Source organism: Nelumbo lutea, chromosome 4 (genome assembly GCF_056320005.1).
Source record: "Nelumbo lutea isolate HS-2025 chromosome 4, American lotus-T2T, whole genome shotgun sequence".
Lineage (NCBI taxonomy): Eukaryota > Viridiplantae > Streptophyta > Magnoliopsida > Proteales > Nelumbonaceae > Nelumbo > Nelumbo lutea.
The window spans coordinates 59,851,235-59,868,911 of NC_142687.1; the positions used below are offsets into that span (position 1 = coordinate 59,851,235).

At 39.2% G+C, this 17,677-nt stretch overlaps 1 protein-coding gene across 5 annotated transcripts in view; it reads left to right on the forward strand.

Moving 5' to 3' along the window:
• LOC148860814 (helicase-like transcription factor CHR28) overlaps positions 1–17,677 on the forward strand; it is an 89,319-nt gene that overhangs the window by 16,196 nt on the left and 55,446 nt on the right. For all 5 annotated transcript variants that reach the window (XR_016094891.1, XM_088941217.1, XM_088941218.1 and 2 more), the window contains exons 5-8: positions 9,362–9,433; positions 9,523–9,600; positions 9,711–10,629; positions 17,149–17,279. Coding sequence is in view for 4 of the 5 variants with exons in the window: in XM_088941217.1 (XP_088797343.1) it covers positions 9,362–9,433; positions 9,523–9,600; positions 9,711–10,629; positions 17,149–17,279 (1,200 nt within the window). In the remaining variant the exon portion in view is untranslated. The remainder of the gene's footprint in view (positions 1–9,361; positions 9,434–9,522; positions 9,601–9,710; positions 10,630–17,148; positions 17,280–17,677) is intronic.

Below are 17,677 nucleotides of genomic sequence, written 5' to 3' on the forward strand. Positions count from 1 at the left end.
AAAGAAACATGTTGGAAGCTGCATCCACATTTGGTCCCGGCAAAGTTGAGAAATAAAAGGGGTAATGCTCATGTGGCTATGACTACTGATTCAACATCCTCATCTGGCACGAGAGGCACACCATTAGAGACCTTAGCTGCAGTTCGGGTTGTTCTAATACAATTGGAGAAGGAAGTTGGCAGTTCAGCTCAGTTACCGCAGTCATCATCAGCTCCGGCCACATCGGCCTTTGCACACTTAGGTACTCGAGATTCAGCCTACCATGCCTCTGCTCCAGGTACTACTGAACCGTGTTGGGTAATAGATTCAGGTGCATCCGACCATATGACTAGCTTGCCCTCTTTGTTTACTACTTATTACTTATCCTCTGGTAGGGATAAAGTATCTATAGCTGATGGCTCTCTTGTCCCTATTTCTGGCAAGGGTGACATCAAACTGTCAGATACTATATCCTTGTCCTCTGTCTTGAATGTTCCTAAATTGGATACTAACCTCCTTTTCGTTAGTAGTATTACCAAACATTTGAACTACTCAGTAACTTTCTTTCCTGACCGATGTGTTTTTCAGGACCTAGAGACGAAGAAGGTGATTGGGACTGGCTGTGAGACGAATGGGATCTATTTGCTCGGCGAGAGTTCTCGTCGGGAAGAGTTAGTGGATAAGAAGTTACTTGTTTCTCAGGTTGTGAGTCCGGTTATGCTTTGGCATAACCGATTGGGTCATTTATCTTTTTGGTCCTTGAAGAGTTTGTTTCCTACGTTGTTCGAGTCTGTTGAGTCATCTCAGTTGAAGTGTGAAAGTTGTGAGTTTGCTAAGCATTGTAGAAACTCTTATTCCTTGAGTAATAAAAGGAGTAATAGTTCTTTTGATATTGTGCATACTGATGTTTGGGGGCCATATCACATTCCTTCTATGGGTGGGTACATGTATTTTTTGTTATTTGTTGATGACCACACCTGGTTTTCTTGGGTTTATCTTATGCGATCACGAGATGAAGTGCCTGCCTTGACCCAAAACTTCCACCAAATGATCCTAACTCAGTTTGATGCCAGGATCAAAGTGCTTAGATCTGATAATGCAAAGGAATACTTTGCTAAGCCATTGGCATCAAACCTCATTAATCATGGGGTTATCCACCAGAGCACTTGCCCTCATACACCTCAGTAGAATGGGATTGCAGAGAGGAATAATAGGCACATCTTGGAGGTGGCTAGAAGTATTATGTTTACCTCCAATGTCCCTATTCGCTTTTGGGGTGATGCTATCCTTACGGTGGTATATCTTATTAATCGGATTCCTTCTCGGGTTCTTGATATGAAACCTCATTTTTCCCTTCTATACCCCAATGAGGAGTTGTTCACTATTCCCCTCAAGACATTTGGTTGTACCCGTTTTGTTCAGCTTCTCGGTCCCAATCACTCCAAGTTTGAACCCAAGGCCTCCAAATGCATCTTTTTTGGTTATGCACAAACTCAAAAGGGTTATTGTTGTTATGATCCTGTCTCAGGGAAAAAGTTTGTATCCATTGATGTTACTTTCTTTGAGGAGACACCCTACTATTCTCGGGTCTCTCCTCAGGGGGAGAGTAGTGAGCATGGAGATTTGGGTCCTTTTCTTCAGGGGGAGTGCAGTGAGGATAGGGTTAATACTTTTGGGGCTGTTCCCTTACCTATTCCAGTTGGTGATGAGGGCTGTAGTAGCGAGGATGGTCAGAGGGATTGGGAGTTGAGAGTCTATCACAGGTGATGCAGGCAGGTTGATCCCCGTCATCAGCAGTCCCAGCCAGCTCCAATCTCTTTTGTGGCTCCACGTCCAGATATTACAGTCCCAAGGCCCACAGAGACTCCTTCCATTGTTGCTACCTCACCCTTTGTAGATGACCTTGACCTTCCCATTGTCCTCCGTAAAGGAAAACGGCATTGCACCACATCTACAGCCCACTGCATCTCCCAGTTTTTGTCCTATGATTGCCTATCTTTCTCCTACAGGTCCTATCTCACCTTCGTTGCTGATGTCCCTATTCCGAGAACAGTGCAAGAAGCCCTATCAGCCCCGGAGTGGAGAGGTGCAATGCAAGTTGAAATGGATGCCCTGTTGAAAAATAATACCTGGGAGCTAGTTGACTTGCCCAAAGGAAAGAAACCAATTGGATGCAGGTGGGTATTTACTATGAAGCACAATGCGGATGGTTCCATTGAGAGGTACAAAGCTCGACTACTTGCAAAAGGGTTCACTCAAACTTATGGTATAGATTACTTGGAGACATTTGCCCCGGTAGCCAAGATGACCACCATTCGGGTTTTATTATCTCTTGCAGCAAGCTACACTTGGCCTTTGTACCAAATGGATGTTAAGAAATGCCTTCTTGAATGGGGACTTGCAGGAAGAGGTTTACATGCAGTTGCCTCCTGGATTCTATGATACAGAAGCAGGTAAGAAGGTCTGCCGGCTCAATAAGGCATTGTATGGTTTGAAGCAGTCACCTAGAGCTTGGTTCGAAAGATTCAGACTAGCCCTTGGGAAGTTCGGTTATGTACAGGCCCAGTCAGATCATACACTGTTCATCAAGAGGGTGGAGTCGTTACTGACACTACTTGCAGTATATGTTGATGATATTGTGGTGACAGGAAATGACAACCATGAGATTGAGTCCCTCAAACAGCTCCTTCATCAAGAGTTTGAGGTGAAAGATCTGGATACACTACGGTATTTTTTGGGTATTGAGGTTGCTAGATCTAAACAGGGGATCTTTGTCTCTCAGAGGAAATATGTTTTAGATCTCTTGGCTGGAATTGGAAATCTAGGTGTCAAACCTGCAGATACACCCATTGAACAGAACCACAGGATTAGTGCAGAGAGTGGGGAGCTGCTTGAAGACAAAGTTATGTTCCAGCGGTTAGTGGGAAAGCTCCTATATTTATGCCTCACCCAGCCAGATATTAGTTATGCTGTTAGTGTTGTCAGTCAGTACATGCATTCTCTTAGAACCACACACCTTCTAGTAGCAGAAAGAATATTAGCATACTTGAAGTGATGCCCGGGTAGAGGTATACTGTTCAAGAACAACGACCACATGAAGGTGGAAGTCTATACGGATGCCGATTGGGCTGGGAGTGTTGATGACAGAAGGTCTACCTCTGGATATTGTGCTCTTGTGGGAGGTAACCTGGTTTCTTGGAGGAGTAAGAAACAGAGTGTTGTCTCCCGATCACTACTTGAGGAGTGGCTGAAAATCTTTGGCTGAGATCACTACTTGAGGAGTCGGGTATTGAGTATGAGAAGCCCCTGATGCTGTATTGTGATAATCAAGCGGCTATTAATATAGCACACAACCCAGTGCAGCATGACAGGACTAAACATGTTGAAGTTGATCGACACTTTGTACGAGAGAGGGTCTCATCACAAGAAGTGTGTCTCCCATACATCACCTCCAATATGCAGCTGGCAGATATCCTCACCAAAGCTGTACCACGGAAGAAGCTAGAGGCAGATCTATCCAAGTTGGGAATGATAAACATTTATTCCCAACTTGAGGGGGAGTGTAGAGAACACTGATGTGGGCCCCACAACTACGGTCCCATTGTGTTCGTAGGGTAGAAGATGTTCTAGTCTGCCTGGGGTTAGCTATTGGTAATTTAGTTGTTTCAGTTGTTATTTATTTCAGTCTTATTTTTGCTCTATTTGTTATGTAAAGACTAAGGGCAGATCTGTCCTTTCCATGTAATGAGCATAACCTATAAATATTAATTAAAGTGGCGGCGGCAGAACATTAAGCTTCTGCTCCTCCTTTCAACCCTTGTGTTCTACTGCTTCTCCTCCCTCTTCCTCTTCTTTCCTCTTGCCTTTCTTCCTATCTTCGATCCTGAAATCCATTAGAGTTCAAGACTGATAACAGTCCTGAACTTCTACTCTTATTAATGGTATCTCTACGGAAATTTTCCAAGCTTCGAGGGGCTTAAGGCAAGGAGACCCTCTTTCTCCTATGCTCTTTGTCTTGGTTACGGAAGTTCTAAATCTGTTACTGGAAAGAAGTGGGCAGTTGGGTCTAATTGAAGGCTTCAAAGTGGGCAGAGATGGATCATGTACATCTCATTCGCAATATGCAGATGATACCTTGATTTTCTTGGACGCTTCATTTGAGCAGATTTTAAATCTAAGAGTAGTTTTGGCAAACTTTGAGCTGCTACAGGGCTGAAGGTGAACTTATCAAGAAATGTGTTGATTTGAGTTGGGAGGGTTAAAATGGAGGTTCTAATGGAATGCACTGAAGCCTTTGAATATAAAATTGGAGAACTCCCCTTTATTTACTTAGGGATGCCAATTGGGGGATCCTCAAAATCAGGTGCATCATGGAGAATAATAGTGGAAAGAGTGGAGAAGAGGCTGGATGGGTGTAAGGTAAAATATTTATCTTTGGGGGAAGAATAACCTTAATAAAGAGTGCCCTCTCAAATCTTCCGGTTTAATACTTATCCTTACTTAGGATTCATCACAAGTGGCTGAAAGAATTGAAAAAATTCAAAGGGATTTTCTTTGGGAAGGATTTCCGGTTTACTACTTATCCTTACCTCCACTTCCATGTTAACCACCTCTTCCAAGTCAAGCCCACTGTGCACAGCAGGTTTTCCTTGACTTCTTGACATGACCCAAACACCTCATCTGCCTTCTCCATCCCTTTTCCCCTTCTAGAAATCTCCTATGACAAACTCCATTTCTTTCAAAGGAAATCCCCTTCTCAACCTTCGACTGAGGAGCCATTTTACCCTTAGACTGCAAGCAATCAACTTCTTCTACTTCTCAAAGCACATCAGATTTGTGGAGAACGTGCTTTATTCTAGTTAACATCAAAATCATACAAAACAGACAGCATTTGACCCCTGAAGAACAGGTTGAAAGAAAATTGACATAAGTTCATTTCAACTTTTAAAATATTAAAAACTATTTGATAAGACTCAATAAACTAATTTGCCTCTTAATAAGACTCAAATTGATCAACACCAGAAACATCAAAAGATTATAAAATTGTCACAATAAGGAATTCTGTCCTTAGGAGTCTTCTTGGCCTATAGGACCTGTGTATAATGCCAAGCTAACACTTTTACCATCTCTAAAGCCTCCACCAATGTCTGACCTTCCTGGGGTTCCTCATACTATACTACTCCCGTCAAAGTTAAGTTTGACAAGATGTATACTAAAGAGATAACCAAAGGGGCGTAACTTTTGGTTGTGTGGTCAAGTTTGCAATCAACACCTTTCCCTAGCTATATTATCTGTAGGGAAGGAATCAAATATAGGCAAGGTTTTCATCCAATGCGATTATTTTTGTCATTATTGTCTCTAATAGAGCATCTTTGGAGTGAGCATAATTTCAGCTTATTTTTACCCACTTCTTTGGAGTGTGTCTAATCATTTTGTTAACGAGTCTCCAAAGACTTAGTTTATTGGAGATATGACTGAAGGTTCTCAAGAAACTATCTTCATACCTTTTGAAAGATACCACTGCCTTGTTAGAATTATCTTCATGAAGCCCACTCTAGTCCCTATAATGAAACTTCCAGCCTCCTGCAGACTAAGAATTGCAGATTTAGTGAACAAGTAGAAAATTTTAGCTTTCATGTGTCTATTCAATGGCATCTTTCTTGTTATTCTCTAACAAAGCTTTCTGCTTACAAGTCCCTATTGGGAGTGCCCCAGTAGGGACACTATTGGTTCTAAGTTTACATATAAGAAAGCTATTTGTCACAGGAATCAAAGAGCTAAAATTGCAAATCTGGATTTTTTTCATGTATTTCTGTATTTTTGGACATTAGGAGTATTATGATCATTTTACATATTATCTATTGGGTCTGGCTCTATGTTTGACTTGTTTAGTCATAGTTTCTCTATGATTATTTGTTTAGTCCTGGTTTATCCATGTTTAAAATTTTAGTGTCATTGGTTAATCTGTTTAGCAGTTACTGTATTTCTTATGATAGTGGTAATTTTGTAATTTTTGTATTTTCTAGTTCAAGTAGGATTGGCCAACCTAGTCACATAGTGTCTATTATATATGTAGAGTGCAAATAACATGTGAGTTGAAATTGGGTTTACTTGCATTTCTTATAGCTTGTGCTAATAGCGGTAAGTGGTTCTAGGTATCTTGTTGAGTAATTCTGGGTTTCTCTCTCTATCTCCCTCTAGTTTTGTAAATGTCCATTAAAGTCATTAACATGGCATAGTTCTTCATCAAAAGGGTTCAACCAGCAGATCCAAAGGTCTAAAGTTGATTTAAGTACATTTGTTCTTTAGTTTACACCAAAATCCAAAAATTTGCCCCTTTTCCTATCTTCATTCTTTTGTACAAAACCATCTTCAATTACTCCCATAATTGGGTGCCCCCATATATATTCATAACCTTTCATATCACCAATTTTCATCTCAAGATTCCACTTAGAACCCTTGATTCTATTATTTTTGTTTTGCTTCATGAAACTTAATTTTCATCCATTTGTATGCTTTTGCTTGAAGGTGTTGCCTTAACATCTTAACAGCTTGTACTCTTTTCTTTTAATGAAATCTTTTCTTCTACTATCAAAGAAATAGTTCTGAAGAGGGAAAAAAATTAGAGATGCAAACGGATTTGATTGTATTCGAATCAGGGTATATTCGAATATGATCCGACACTTTTCATGTCGGATCCGATCCGATCCGATCTGATAGGACTCGACTTGAATTCAAATCCTACCGGTAAGTCGAATCTTCGAATCTGATCCGATCTAACTTGTATTTTTTAAAAATTAATAAATTATTAAAAGAAAAGTAAATTATACTAATTTGAATAAAGTAAAAACAAAAAATACAAGGATTTTTTAATTATTTTCATCATATATATACATGTTTTTTATAAAAAAATAAATAATATAACAAATTTATAAAAATATAATATAAAAAATACATTTATAAATAAATAAATAACTTATATATGTATGTATTTATATATTTATATCTACAAATATATAATATATATTGGATCGGATAGGGGGATCTGGATCCGGATCCGGTCTGAAGATCCAAACAGGAGTGATCCGAATTCGACCATATGGGATCAGATCGGATCATGATCTGATCCATTTGCACCCCTAAAAAAATGCAGAAAGAAGTCCCTGTGGCCATTATGTGGATGGTGTAGAAAGATTCAGATAATCGTTGGTAGATTTTTCCATAAGTGGATCCACTGGTGAGATTTGAAGTGAACCCCTTGGGGCTCAGGATTCAGAATGCAAATGATAGAATTTTGACAATGCTGTATTTGGATTGTGAAGATCAGTAGTTAATTGTCATGATATATTGATATATTTATAGATGGTGATGGCTGGGAGATGGCGAAGAGATGTTGACATCGAAGCTAAGAAGTTCTGCTTTTTGGTTCAGGTTTTGAAATTTTTGAGGGTTCAATCAAGGATCAAAATTTCGATACAATATGCCCCGTATCAGGTATATTGTATTGTATCTTTGGGGTCTCGATACCTGTTTATAGGTGTTTTCGAGGACCCATTTTTTTAAATATATATATATATATTTAAAAATGAAATTGAAAACCAAAGAAATGAAAAAAATATAGGGGGAGTATCGCTATAAGTACTGATACACCTCTCCCAATACACAGAGGTGTATCGATACTTTGAACCATGGGTTCAATACAGCAGTTAGCAATGTTTGTGTTGATTAAACCCTAACAAAATAAGAAAATAATAAAAAGAAATTAGTATATAAACACATAAAATGAATATTCTAGTTTAATAATGTCTATTTTATAATTATAATGCCAAAAAATTAAAAATATAAAAGTATTTTATAACCCAGTGCACAAAACTGCTTGGCGACTGGGCAAGGCTAGCCTCCAAGGGCGCCTTGTCGCCTAGGCGTCACCTTGACAACTATGATCATAAGGTTTCTCAATGCCATTCACTGGCCATCAATACCTCATCCGAAGTTTGCATCCCTTCCACAAATGCCATTTAGGTTTCTCCCACCATCTCATGAATTACTCCCCTCAACTTCTTGGACAACACCTTAGCTAATAACTTGTAAGGGCTGCTAATCAAGATTATTGGCCTGAAATCTTTTATTTTCACTGCTCCGTCCTTTTGGATCAGTGTGATGGTGACATTAATTCTCTTGTCAAGTTCTTTCAATCACAAAACTCCTTGATCAACTGAACGAAGTCTTCTTCCAAGAAACTCCAATTAGCCTTAATAAGATTGAATTTGAACCCATCTGGTCCTGGCCTTTATCCCCATTTATCCTTCTCAGAGCTTCTATAACTTCTTCAATCTCAATCTCTCTTTCCAACCAATTTGCTGAAAAATTGCTTAGGCTCCAAGCCCCTAGAGTCACCCAACTCCATTCCCTCTCCCCATAAAGGCCCTTGTAGAATTCCATTACCTTCCTCTGAATCCCTTCCCATGTATCCACCATATCTTCCCCTATCTCAATTCTTGTAATAAGGTTTCTCCTCCTGGCACTTGCAAATGCATGAAAATATGCTGAATTTTTATCCCCCTCTCCTAGAGAAATAGCCCTTGACTTCTGCCTCCATCTTATTTCTTTCTTCAAAATAATTCTTTCCAAACCTCTTCTCAAACCTTCCCTTTCCAGTTGAGCCTCCCTTGTTAATGCCCCTTATTCTTCTAGCCTGTCCAGCCTTGACATCCCTTCCGGAAGATGCTACATTGTGCAGAACATGCTGGAAATTAGGTCTGTATGCAGTCTACTCCCATGACCATGGATAACTGGTAGTCTGGTACCAGCATGGTGCAATCCCTTTATGGCTACATGGGGTAATTCCTTTATTGAGGATCTTTAGTTACTCATTAACAGAATGTATGGCTCTAGTGTCTAGATAGTCTTAAAAGTAGAAATTGGTTTCATAGTTTCTACTCCACATCAGTGGGATAAGGGAGGTGGTGGTGGTGATGATGATATAGTCTTTTTGCAAGAATCCTGCATGTTGCATTGGTGGTGGTGACAGTTCCAATACCATGCAGGTTTGCAGACCAGAGTCCTCAAATAATTGTGGAAGATTAGTTTCAGCCTTTAAGGTGTCAATGTAGTAACTGCTTTGTTCCTATAGTCCTTTGTATAGGTTTTCTCTTGTTTTGTTTACAATTTTCTTTTATTAAAATTTCTCCTACTGCTACAAGAAAACTGAGGGAGATAGTTTCAGACTACTATATGCAGTCTTTTTGAAACTTCCCACTGTGAAAGACACTGTATTCTCTTTAACATGGAAATGGTACTTAAAGTTTTAAACCAAGTTTCAGTGGTTTGCTGTTTCAAACTTGAGTTTAAATTTAATTATTTTGTTCATTGTTTGTTGTAGGATCTTTCTCAACCAAAACTAGAGGCTACTCCACCTGATGGTCTTTTGGCAGTGCCTCTTTTAAGACACCAGGTCCGCTTTTTTATAGTCTGTAGCTTCATTGAAATTAATTCATTTTCTTTTTATTTTGGAACTCATAGTGTTTAATTGTCCTATTACAGAAAATTGCCTTGGCATGGATGCTTCAGAAGGAGTTACCTAATTATAACTGTTTAGGTGGAATTCTAGCAGATGATCAGGTTGCTTGTCTGGAGTTCGGTTGACTCCCTAGGTTTTGTTTGTGTTTGATGCATTGTTTTGGATATTTGCTTAACATTTTAGTGAGGCTTATCATGTTGTTGTTTCACAGGGCCTTGGTAAGACTGTATCGATGATTGCCCTAATACAAATGCAAAGGCATCAACAGCCAAAATCAACTTCAGACGTTCTATGCAATCCCGGAACTGAAGCATTGAGTTTGGATGATGATGATGACGATGATGATGTTGGCACTTTTGAGCCTGAAAAATTAAAGTGTAGTGGAGAATCTGATGATGTCAAAATGATTTCAGAAGTAAGTACTTCTGTAACTGCCTTTCGATCAGGAAGGCCAGCGGCAGGCACATTGGTTGTCTGCCCAGCAAGTGTTCTTCGTCAATGGGCCAGAGAACTAGATGATAAAGTTGCTGATGGTGCTAAGCTCTCTGTTTTGGTCTATCATGGAGGTACTAGGACCAGAGATCCTGTTGAGTTGGCAAAATATGATGTAGTTCTCACTACTTATTCTATTGTAACTAATGAAGTTCCAAAGCAACCTCTAGTTGATGACGAAGAAGGTAGTCAAAGAATTTCTGAAAAGTATGGACTATCTTCTGAGTTTGTGATGAACAAGAAAAGGAAAATGGCATCTAATACTGGTTGTAAGAAGGGAAAGAAGTGTAAGAAAGGAATTAATGGTTCGATTATTGATTCAGACAGTGGTCCACTTGCAAGAGTGGTTTGGTCTAGGGTAATACTGGATGAAGCTCAAACCATAAAAAACCACAGAACTCAGGTATCTAGAGCTTGCAGTGGCCTCCGAGCCAAAAGGAGGTGGTGCTTATCTGGAACTCCTATACAAAATGCAATTGATGATCTGTACAGCTATTTCAGATTTTTGAAATATGATCCATACACTACCTATAAGACATTTTGCGATAATATAAAATATCAAATATCCAAAGATCCAATCCTTGGTTACAGGAAGCTTCGAGCAATTCTGAAGCCCATATTGTTGCGCCGTACTAAAGGTGAGAATTCCCACCATTTTCCTTTAAAAAGTTTGGATTGATTCCTTTTTACTATTCTTCTTTTGGTAGATAATGATATCTAGAAGATTCTGTGGGTGATAGCTTATCACCTTGTTGTATTTCCTTCCTCTTTATTAAAATTTTATGGTTTTGGAGATTTGGGTGGGCTGTGAAGTTCTTTTCTTTCTCTTGGGTGATTTCTGGTTACCTTTCTTGTAATCGTCTTTCTTTTTTTTTTTTTTTTCTCTTAATAAATTTTATTTTATTATTAAAAGCCAAATGTGCGGGGAAATACTTCTACCGATGATGTTAGACCCATATGCCTCATCACGAGTTTATACAAAGTTTTGGCTAAGGTGCTTTCATTGAGTCTAAAAGAAATGCTTCATTTAGTGCTATTCATAGTTGCAATCTCCCCAAACGCTTCTAGTTATTGATGGCTCTACCACCTTCATTTTTGTTTCTTGTAGGCACAAAACATCAGGCCTCTGCTACTTCAATGAACTTGTTACTACTCTTTTGTAGCTTGAGTTTAGGCTTCTCATGTCCCATGATATAATCTTTGTAGTTACTTCTCAAAAGTACTTTCCATCCCAACATCCATCTTAGCAATTTCTCTCCTATTAGCCATCCTTATTACTAGTTGGTATCGAACCCACCTACTAGTTTAAATCCCATGATAGCATGAACAACTCCCTGTCATTTCTCCTCTGTCATGCTTCTTTTGACCTCCATCAAATATGCCTTGATTTCTTCTAATCCTTTCATTTATACCCCCAAGAACTTGCTGAATAGTAGTAACTTTGACATTACCCAAGCAGAAGATTCATTTTGGCTCCCCCTGGCATTCCCTCCCAAGGGCCAGTCCCATTGTGCCCTTTCTCCTTTTTTGATTACTTAAGGTTTTCTCCCTTATGAGTAGCCATTATTCTGTTGGTAGCATTGCTAATGGCTTCATTTCCATGGTTTCAAAGCTTTCTATTGGAGTAACTTCTCCTATAATTAAGTCTTCTTCAATCGGAACCAATTCCTCCCTTGTGTATTCCATAGCCAAGGTAGCTCCACTTCTTGCCTTCCACCTGATCATTTGTTTCGCCAAAATTCACTGTCTTCCCATTTGTTTGACATTAAACTCTAGCTAAATGGTCTTGTTAGTGCCTGTTTCATTAAGCCTTTCCTTCATTCTTGCTCACTTTGGCCTCCTTAGCTTTTTCGAACATCTTCTCAAATTTTGCTTAGGAGAGCTTCAACTAAATCTATTTAAACATGGTGATCCTCTATTTCTTGCCTCGATTCATGTCTTGGTTGAGATGTCTCCATTAATTCTTGATCCCAGTCCAACATTATGCTTGACTTGATCCTATCCTGATTCCACTCCCTCACTAAAGTTCTTTCCCTGCCCAATTGCCTTTGATATATCTTTCGCCTCCTTTGATTGTTGTTACCTGTTCCTATTTCACCCTCAGCAAATCTTTCTTCTATACACTTCGAGACATTTTGAAACCACCTTTTGAATTAAAGCTTCTTCATTTGAAATTTAAAGTTTGAACTGTTTTAGATGTCTTTAAACTTTGAGGCCCTTGCTTTCCTTCTGATTGCATTGGATGATTAGGCTTCCATCTCGCCTGACATCTCCTGCTACATCAGAACTGTGCCCTCCCCAACTGCCACCTCATCCTATACTATTGTTGGACAACACCCTTTCTTTGATAAATGAAGAAGAGTTTATTCATTCAAAAGGTCAAGGAAATACAAGAATCCCTAAGAAAGGCGCGAGCTGTGTCCTCTCCAATAAAAGAAATGCTTTCTATTTACCCCTTGCTTGGATAAACAATCAGAGGTAACACCCTTTTCCTCTGATTGCATCGGATGATTAGGCTTCCATCTCGCCTGACATCTCCTGCTACATCAGAACTGAGGCCCTCCCCAGCTGCCATCTCATCCTATACTATTGTTGAGCAACACCCTTCTTTTGATCAGTGAAGAAGAATTTCGTTTTTCATTTACTTAAATTCCATTTGATCAGTGAAGAAAAATTTATTCATTCAAAAGGTCAAGGAAATACAAGAATCCCTAAGAAAGGCGTGAGCTGTGTCCTCTCCAATAAAAAATGCTCTCTATCTACCCACCCATTGTATGCTCATATTCTGTGTTAGCCAGTTGAATTTTTTGGTTTCATTCCTATAGCACCAGATGACATATTCTAAGTCCTTCAACCACCCCACCACCACCTTTGAGTCCCGTTCTATCAGTAGAGACTCCACACCAAGCTGATTTGCAATCTTCTGGGCAACACCCTTTCTACTCAATTGCCATGCTAGCGCCTTCTTCAGTCTGCTTTGGCTGAGCTAATAGGTTTCCTTGCAAATCTCCATTCCTTTGATTCTTCTCCTGACCTTTGCTTACTATGTCCTGTCCTGTTTGGCCAAACTATTATCATGGGCATGCTATCTCCGTCCTACACATTGTTGTCTCTTGCAGTCTTGCTCTGTTGGATTTATCTTTCTACAAGTAACCCCTACAAAGTTCCCCTATTTGTCTTACCACTCAATTGACCGTTGATGAAGTGGGTAAGTCGTAAATCCTTACCCAAAAGGCCTTTTTTGTTTTCACCTCCCATTGTAACCTGCTCATGTTCCAAGGGGCTAGGTGTAGCAACTCCCCTTCATATTTCTATCTCCTATCCTTCATATACTGCTTACCTCTTCTTCAGTTGACATGATGAATAGTATTCTAGAGTTAGGCAATCATCGAACTCTAACCCCCTTTCTGAATCTCCAGCATCTCCATGCCCACTATTGTATTTCATTTAGTGATGTTAATGATTCGGTTAGCACTGGTTCAGTTCTAGGTCTGAAATAAGAAAGAAAGAGAAAGATAAGATCAGCTGAATCCCTTCTTATTTATAGGTTATGTATTTTGAACTACAAAGACAATTATGTCCCTCATTAAGTGTGGGACACAACTTAAACAAAGACAAAATAGACAACTCAACTCTAATTACATGACAAAAGACCAAACTATCCTTATGGCTGCCGGCTCTAACACTCCCCCTCAAGCTGGTGAGTATATGTCATTATAATCTCAGCTTGTTACATATGTAACCACTCCCTTGACTCAACCCTTTTTGTAAACAAATCTACCCATTAATTTCTTGAATTAACATGTGCTATACTTATCACTCCACTGAGCACCTTTTCTCTTACAAGGTGGCAATCAACTTTTATATGCTTTGTTTTCTCGTGGAAAATTGGGTTAGAGGAAATGTGGATTGCGGCTTGATTGTCATGGTACAACTTCATAGGTCTGTAAATTGAGAATCCCATTTGCAAAAGATTTATTAGCAACACTAGTTCACATGTAGTATGTGCCATGGCCCTATATTCAGCTTCAACACTACTTCTTGCTACTACAATTTGTTATCTAAACCACCAGATTTCCCCCAAGGAAGGTACAATACTCTACAGTGTATTTCCTATAAAAAACTGAGCCAGTCCAATCGGCATCTATTTACCCTTCTATCGCAAGAGTTCCTCCATTCTTGTATAACAATCCACGACTTGGAGCTCCCTTCAAATGTTGAACAATCCTCAGAACTACATCCATGTGTGGAACTCAAGGATGTTGCATAAACTGACTTGCCACATACTACAAATAATATAGCTGGCCGAGTAATAGTGAAGTAGTTCAACTTACTCACCAACCTTTTGTACCTCTCAAGATCTTTAAACTCTTGACTTGCATTAGTACTTAATTTGACATTTGGTTTCATAGGTGTTTTAGTTGGTTTGGCACTTGACAGTTTTGTCTCGTCTAGCAAGTCAAGAACATACTTTCTTTGGCACAAGTTAATACCGTGCTTTGACCTTGCAACTTTTATTCCCAAAAAACATATCAGTTTATGTAGGTCTTTTATTTGTAAGTGATCATGCAGAAAAGTCTTCAATCTGTCAATCCTCATACTATCACTACTAGTTATGACAATGCCATCTACATATACCGCTAACAAAATTTTTCCGGCCTCCAATTCATAACTAAACATAGAATGATCTACTTGACACTATTTCATACCAGTCTTTTACCACTTTATGAACCTGCCAAATCACACATGTAGAGATTGTTTCAATCTGTAGATTGCCTTCCTAAGTCTGCAAACCTTACCATCCTCCTCCTGAACAACAAACCCTAGTGATTGCTCCATATATACTTCCTCAAGAAGGTCACTATGTAAAAAGGCATTTTTAATGTCAAACTGAAAGAGAGGCCAATCATGCTGCTAAAGAAATCAACAATCAGACAAAACTAATCTTAGCCACTAGAGATAAAGTTTTTGTGTGGTCAATACCATATAACTGAGAGTAACCTTCAGCCACTAACCAAGCCTTCAACCTTTCCACATTGCTATCTGATAAATATTTCACAGATCACAGTATGCACCCACTTACATCTGACAACATGCTTACTAGGAGGGAGAGTGGTAAGCTCTCAAATGTGATTGCATGCCATTGTAGACAATTCCTCTTCCATTGCTTGACGCCACACTAGGGAGGTAATGGCTTCGTGGACATTCTTAGGGATGGAGATAGAGGATAAAAGAGATAGTTGTCGGCACGAAGTAGAAAGTTGAGCAACAGAAACATTATTGGGAATAGGATGAGAAGTACAACTATGTTTACCTTTTCGCAATGCAATGAGAAGATCAAGGTCAAAAGGAGGGCTGAATTCTCTGAAGGTCCAATAGAGATTCTCCGGAGTCAGGCAAATACCTCCTCAAGGGAGGGAAGAGTAGATCCACCTAGTATTTGTGCTCTAACAGGCTCATAATCTGTGTATCCTCTTGTTCCCACTTACTGTACCCCTGAGACTCAGCTAAGGGTTTCTTCTCCTTCACATGCTTTACCTTCTTGACTCTTAGAAACACTTCCATCAACTTAGCCTATGGGACATAATTCTCACTATTTAATTTGATGGATGTCATTTGTAAATCATAACACCTGATTTATTATCACTACGCTCTCCAATTGTTGCCATTGTTTAAAAGAAAAACAGGAAAAAGTTCAAACACTCACTGTCGTAGGGTTCAGTACTGAAACTTATTGCTGGCACACACAGTCAGACACGAATGGGAAGGAAAATCAGTCCCTACACATACCTGCTAACCAGCATTGCCAAACAATTGAAATCCACTCTGAGAGGGGGAGAAAACACCATGCTATCAGCCGATTATGAAGACCTATTAACACCTGCCCACAAACCATCCCTGTTCTAGTCATTGAGTAGAGGGTTTCTAGCACACCACTGAAACAAACACCACAATTACTTGAGGCATGGCTACCTCCTAGAAGGAAAAATGGTCAACCCTTTTTGGCCTCATATTGATCTTCCAACTGGTTGATGAGATATGTCAAGAATTCAGGCCTGATACGGTGATGTAAAGAGAAAAAATAGGAAGAAGAAAAACAGATTTCTAGACTGATTTCCAGAGCTCTGATACCATGTTAATGGTTCGGTTAGCACTGGTTCAGTTCTAGCTCTGAAATAAGAAAGAAAGAAAGAGAATAAAAATAGAGTGTTCAGCCAGAGAAAAAAGAACAGTCTCTCAGCCAACTCCACTCTTATTTGTAGGTTATGTATCTTGAACTACAAAGACAATTATGGCCCTCATTAAATGTGGGCCACATAACTTAAACAAAGACAAAATAGACAACTCAACTCTAATTACATGACAAAAGACCAGATTACCCTTATGGCTGCCGACTCTAACAAGTGATTTTTTTTTTTGAATTTACTGACCCTACCAAACATAACTTCACGAAGGCTCCTCTCGTTAACCTCCTTCCAATCCACTTCTAGATGGAATTGCTTCTTTCCTAGTTTCAACGGAGTACTCACTTCCATCTTGAATTTACTGACCCTACCAAACATAACTTCACGAAGGCTCCTCTCCTTAACCTCCTTCCAATCCACTTCTAGATGGAATTGCTTCTTTCCTAGTTTCAACGGAGTACTCACTTCCATCATCCACCCACATCTCTTTGTCACTTCTACCTTCTCTTATTCCTATATTTCCAATCCCCATCCTCTTTTTCTTTTACCCCAATGACCACTTTCCTGGTTCTCCCTTCACTCCATGTTGTTCCTCCTTCCTCCTTTCTCCGTTCTTGTACCACATTCCATCCCCTTCAATCTTCCTGAGATTCCATCTCACTAGGAGATGCCTCATGCCAGAGAGTTACCAGATGCTTGCACCAGGGAAGTTACCAGTCCCTGAATAATGTTTTAGGACATCTGGATTCTCTATGGATCCATGACATCTTTAGATTTAACTGTATTAAGTATTATATGGAAACCTATTAGCTTCAATGGTTTTTGATTCCTTTGGTCTTGCTATCAGCATAAAGAGTTTTCTTGGCCATGTGTAGAAATTTGTGTGACTTTAGCTGTTATGGACATGTAATGTGAATGTATTGAATACTAATGGCTCTGAATCACTGGTTATCATCTGTAATTTTGGATTAGGTACACTGATTGGTGGGGAACCTATTATTAACTTACCGCCAAAAGTAGTACTTCTAAAAAAGGTAGAATTCACTTCTGAGGAGCGGGCCTTCTATTCCCAGCTTGAAGCAGATTCAAGGTCACAGTTCAAGGTACTGATCTGTTTACTATCCTATATTTATTTTGAGGGTGCTAAATATACTGATGGGTCATTCATAAGGTTTGGCTTTTGATGCACTGAAATGAAACTTGTTGAGTATGCTGCTTCATTGCTTCTTATATCAAACATTTATTTTTATTTTTATTTTTATTTTTGCTTTTTGTCATTTTTTTGTTAAGAGATGGAAAATGCAGAGGTGTAGAAGATCAGAGATAAGGATCAGCTATTCAAAGTATGGTTTTTTTCATTTTTGTAAATTAAATAAAATACCATGTGGTGTTGGAATGTTATCTTTATTTCTTATGTTTGTATTCTGCTGAGTTAGGGTCCGTTTGGACTAGTTAAAAGTAGTTTTTTCCTTTGTTTTTTGTGCTGTAACTTAAGTAGGGG